At 32.7% G+C, this 6,000-nt stretch overlaps 1 protein-coding gene across 1 annotated transcript; it reads right to left on the reverse strand.

Moving 5' to 3' along the window:
• Positions 1 to 3,241: 3,241 nt before the first annotated feature.
• Positions 3,242 to 3,604, reverse strand: LOC122607244 (protein PHLOEM PROTEIN 2-LIKE A1-like). Its single transcript, XM_043780180.1, has one exon. It carries the CDS (start codon positions 3,602 to 3,604, stop codon positions 3,242 to 3,244), a length of 363 nt encoding a protein of 120 aa, XP_043636115.1.
• Positions 3,605 to 6,000: the final 2,396 nt, after the last annotated feature.

Raw genomic sequence — 6,000 nt, forward strand, 5'->3', positions numbered from 1 at the left:
TTGAGTTGAACGAAATTTATCAACAAAGGAAACATGACAACAAGAGCCCCTGTATATATAAGGTACGATAACCCTGAGCAACTACAAAACCTGGAAGAAAAGACAATTATAAGAAACAAACATTAATATATGTCACCACAATTGAGATATATTTATATTACTATCTATATCCATATTATATTATATCCACTTTTCAACTTTTAACTTTTTAACTTTCTAACTTTTTAACATTCAACAATGTACACATGATAATGCATGATATATTATACATCAATCTTTCTTCGGCATAAAAGTAAGTGACCAACTATTTAATAAAGGCTTTAGCTAAAACTAAAGGTTGAGGCTGAAACTAAAACTAAAACTTTCAATTGTATAAAAGTGTTTGAAAAACGAAGCCGTAAGATGTAACAAAAAAAAATGTAAAATTACATAAATGGACATAAAATTGAATGTGGTGAAGAGCTCCAGCTCATTAGACTTTGAAATATTAATACAGTAAAGTAATAACTACATGACATTAAAAATCTAGAATTTAACGTAAATGGAACATGTAATTTTTCTGACTGTATATCATATAATAATAACTATACGAGTATATGGATATGAATAGATGACAAAAACAATCAATTAGGCAATAAGAAAAACCAATTCATGTGGCATACGAAGATTATTACTGAGAGTGATGATGAGAAGCCACCAAAAGAAAAGATTTAAATAGATCAAAAACTTGGGGTTATTGATTACGAGTATTATGTAAGAAAAAAAAAGTGGTATGGAGAACTATACGAGTATACGGGTGATTTGTGTTGTGTTCGGGTAGATTGGAGCTGAGATGCGTTTTTATTTCAAAATAGAATCCTCAAGCTCCTTTATCCAAACAAGACTAACAAAACCTTTTTCTAAAAACCCCTGGCATGAAGCAGCATTTTGGCACGGGGAAATTAAAGAAATTAACTTACTGCAGTTTGAGGGGAGAATTAGGAGTCGTAGAAAATGGTGATAGATGTGGTTGATCACCATCTCTAATGGTAATGGCAATGATCATCTCTGTACCGTTTGTGGCGACAATACATGAATCATTATAATTATGCGAGTTAACTATGCATGTGGTCGTAGTGGATTCAAATGCATTTTGGTGATTAGGAACAGTTGTTGGAAGAACCGTTAAATCGTAGTGTAACTCTGGACTACTCGCCATGGATGACTAGCTAATTAATTGGAGCTAAGCTAGCTGATCGATGATCGATCAGGTGAATTACAAGAGTAGTAGCTGCTAGTATATATAGTTGTTGTAAAGAAATTATGTTGAGGAGAACTTGTATATATATATATATATATAGGCTTCTATACTTACTTGGCGGTACGTAATAATTGCCACATTGGATTCCCGGTTTTACTTTGTTTTCAACGTAATTGACTTGTAAATTATGAAAAAGTTTTTGCTTTTTAATTGATTTTAAGGTTTTGTACGTACGTAGATGAAGTTCTCTAAGTTTGCACTCGTAGAATTATCAGAGGTTTTTTGTTTTTTTATTTGGCCTGCATTTCTACTTGTGCGCGCGTACGTGTGCATTAAGTTCTCTAAATTATTTTATTTAATAACAAAGGAATAAAAGGGATATGATAGTTAGTTGTCTTTCATCCCATTTTTCACAAATATTTGGTATCTATTCCAAGAAAAACACTATCTGACACAACCTATTCGAGATGGTCAATCAGAAAAAAAAAAAAAAAAAAAAAAAAAAAAAAAAAAATGAAGAAAGTAGCCTTCCCTTCCTCATTCATATAATTAAGGATGGAAAATGATGGATACATCTACAACATGAATCTAAATATTTGTCTAATGCGCGCCTTAGATTAATATGTATAATTGATAGGCTTAAAGATAATTGATAGGCTTAAAGATAGACATAATAATAAAATGATGATACTTTGTAAGATGATTAATGATAAAGATTAGAAAAGAAAAAACTCATATAAAATTTGTCAAACATTTAAAACATTAAAACAAATGTTTAGGTTCATGTTTTAGATGTATCAATCATTTTCCACATGCTTGTGTACTTACATGGAGGTATAATTGACAAGGGCTGTCAATTTCGACCAAACTCGAAAAAAATCAGGTTAGGGTTGAGTATTTTCGACCCATCAACCTGATTTTTTCTGGGTTGGGTCCGGGTTGGGTTGTTGGGTTGTCAGGTCGACCCGCCAACCCAATATCTTTAAAATAATTGAATTATATATAATAGTTCATACTCCACATTACACTAATTCATACGTCCTATTCTCATTTTTTATATTTCTAACCTAAAGTAACTTCAAATATGAAATAAAAGGAGGATCTAAAATTCTGTGAGATGATAAGTGATGTAGGGTGAGGCGTTAGGTTTGTTAACTTTGTGCCAAGTATTAACAATACCCTCGTATTTCTTTCTTTTTTGTACCATTCGTTTTCGGCTTACACCATCAATAATAAAACTTTATATTGGTTGATTTATTCTATTTTATATTTATATATATTTGCTTCTCGGGTCACATGGGTTGGGTCATGGATTGACGGGTTGTGGGTCAGGGTTGAAATTTCTGACCTGAAACTTTTAGTGGGTTGGGTTAGGGTCGGAGTTTTTCAACCCGCCAACCCGAACCCATTGACAGCCCTATAATTGCCACATATATGTATTGTGTAGGTAATTAAGTGGTTTTTATTCAAACATAAGTAATTAGAAAACCTACATTTGAATATGGATTCTGAAATTATATGGTGTAATGAAGTTTTAAAATCTTGGTAACGGCCGGGCACACTTTTTATTACATACAATGAATATAATTTTAGTTTTTTGACACTATAAATATTTGTCTATAACTAGCATTGTACCCGCGCGATGCGACGGTGGTCGTGACGACAACGGTGTGGTGGTGGAGGCGAGTGTTGGTGGTGGATGCGACGTCGAGTGCCGTAGATAATTCATATAAAAGTAATTGATTTAAAATGTTAATGGAGATATTTTAGAAAAATAAAGGATTGATAGTGTAATTTAATTATTAATGTTAAGAGAATAGTGTATGTGAAAATATTTTAAAGGGTTGTAGCCTTGTAGGAGTAAATATTACATAGGAGGACATTTTAGACATTTCCCCATGTAACTTTCAACATGGGGGTATTTTCTTTAATATAGAGTATACATTAGTTACCTTCACATATACTGCACCTTTTATTTAACGACTAAATTAACCTCAAGTTTTAGAATTTTGGTCGAATGATAGCACCTTTAATGACTAAACCACTCTTCCGCACCCCACTGTATCCAAACATGGAAAACTCGAAGGGTCCTCCTTTTTTTGCGTCTACTATAAACTCCCCGACCGGAATCTCAAACCACTTGGATGTTGGTTTCTTCGAGAAGTCTTCCTTGTGGATTTGTTTACTTCCGTCCGGTAGAGTGAGTATTCTACTGATTGGAACCTCATCCCATCCGTAATTATCAGTTTTTATCTTCACCACAAATACAACCTCATAGTTGATTCCCGGTGTTAGCCTGCCCATCTCAAATTTCCCACGAATCTCTAACCAGCAAACACCTCTCACTTCCGCAACTTCCACCATCATGTCACTAGAAATTTAAGTATTTTTAAATTAATTTAATTAGTTATTCAAAAAGTTAATATGTATTTTGATCAATTTATATAATTAAGTTTATGAATGATCCAAGGATGGATGGATAGATAATCACACCTTGTTTCTTTAGCGCGAAGCCATTTCCAATACCGAGGATCTTCTCCATAAATGATGTGGAAGTCCTTTGCAGACACCATAAAAATGTTGCCCGGCGGAACTGATAATGATGCCTTTTCAACCGAATTCTTGTGCTCCAACAAAACACCAAAATTAATTAGTGAATGAAATTATTAGTTTTTGTTCGGATTAAATGTAGTAGGTAAAATATATATATATATATATATATATATATATATATATTGCGCGCTCACCTGTAGAGGTGCCGATTTCGACCCACTCTGTTGTTGTGTATCCGCTTTGGATGTCATCATGTTGATATTGAATTAATGCAAGCTTGCTTGATTACTACGCGTCGTATTGTATGAAAATCTTAAATTTATATATAGAGCATAAAATTGGTTTCTGTCACAATCATTTTTGATTGGCAAAAATATATAGATAGTTGTGTTCTGATCCTCAAGGAATGGGATTCCTGTCCACTAAAGAATTGGAATTCTATACTATACAGGTAAATGAAGAACATAACAGCTTAAGTATAGGACTGATTAATTTACGCATATGTCATTAATTGGAGCATATATATGGTTGGTCGTTCTTGCTTGAAACGAGATGTGTATCTAATAATTAAGAGAAGCATCTTCTATCAATATCATATATACATAGTTCTGTTTGCGAAAAATATGTTCAAAATGATGGTGTCCTAAGAGTGAGACTATGTGGTCATAGCTTAACGCACTCTTTAATTTTTATTTGATAAGGACGGGTTAAAAACTAATTTGACCCAAAACGAATTGGGGGCTGTAAATTGGGCTAGTTAGTTTCCCTTTTACTGTGGCCCATTCTTTTTTAAATATATGGTGGTGAAGTTATAAAATGGATGATTAAAGTTTATGGAGGCCGCAAATTGATTTTTTCGATACACATTTACCAATCGGTAACAAACAAGAGATCAAATCACTCACCTTTCTTTGGAGAAAGAATCGGTCAAAACTCTCATCTATGTCACGCACTTAACACATAAAAAAAATTATAGTATTTCATATCAAAAGCTCACCATGTGAACTTTATGTTAGATATACAACTAATGCTCCTTAACAGTATGCTTTAAAAGTTTGTTTAACAAAACTCATAAAAGTATATAAATTATCCATCTTTAAATAAAAGTATACCATAACTAAATTATTTTTTTAAAGGCAGAAAAACTGACAACACTTTCTGAAAATTGGTGCGCCTACACCGAATTTGAATCTTGTTAATGCCTAAAGAGTTTGTTTTCTCATGTATCGAATGAGTATAGCAATTACAAAAAGATCTCATCTCCAAATGTCTTTGAAAGATATAAATCCATGATCCCAAAATGAGAAAAACACTCTGACCATTGGACTAAGACCTCAATGACACACTATAACTAAATCCCTTAAGTAAAAGTACTTTCTACCAAATATAGATTTTACACTTGATTTTATTTTGGAAATGACATGTATTTTGCTGCAATTAAGATGCCGATTATTACAAAGTTAAACCAAAAGATGAATGAACAAAAAGGAATAAACTTATAATTATCAAAGAGCAAAATTATTATTATGTCAATGACATTTCCCCTTGATTTCAAGACGATTTTTTACTGATCCACAATAGGCACCATGACTGATGCCTCTTCTGTTTGCACACTTCTCTGCAGCAAGTTTGATACCTGATAATCTTTCTTACATAGAAACTTTATATAATCGCCAAAGTTACATGTAACTATAGTTACAAACAATATAAGTATTATTAAATACCCAATCCAGTTTAAGCCAAGAGGGATAAGCAATACTAGCATAAGCGAGAGAGGTGCCAGAACGCTCGCAAAGAAAAAACAACTTTTAAGGGTCATGTAAATGTACTCATTCTTCTCAGAGGTTTTTAAGTATGGTTTGAAACAGAACAAAGGTCTGGAAGTTGTTATAGCGATCGTGTAGGCAATGATAGCCGTGTTTACAAAGATGGTATGTGTTTCGAAAGGGGACTGTTTGTTGTTTTCATATTTGAGTTGAAGGAAATTTGTTAATTAGGGAAACATGACTACAAGAGCCCCTCTATATATAAGATACGATAATCCCGAACATATACGAACCCTGGAAGAAAAGACAATTATAAGAAACAAACATTAAATATGTCACCACTCACCACAATTGAGATATACATATCTATATTTATACTCTATTGACTAGATTTTAGACTCGTATAAATACACAGGTTTATATAAAAGTTCTATAGGGTAA

Source organism: Erigeron canadensis, chromosome 7 (assembly GCF_010389155.1).
Source record: "Erigeron canadensis isolate Cc75 chromosome 7, C_canadensis_v1, whole genome shotgun sequence".
NCBI lineage: Eukaryota > Viridiplantae > Streptophyta > Magnoliopsida > Asterales > Asteraceae > Erigeron > Erigeron canadensis.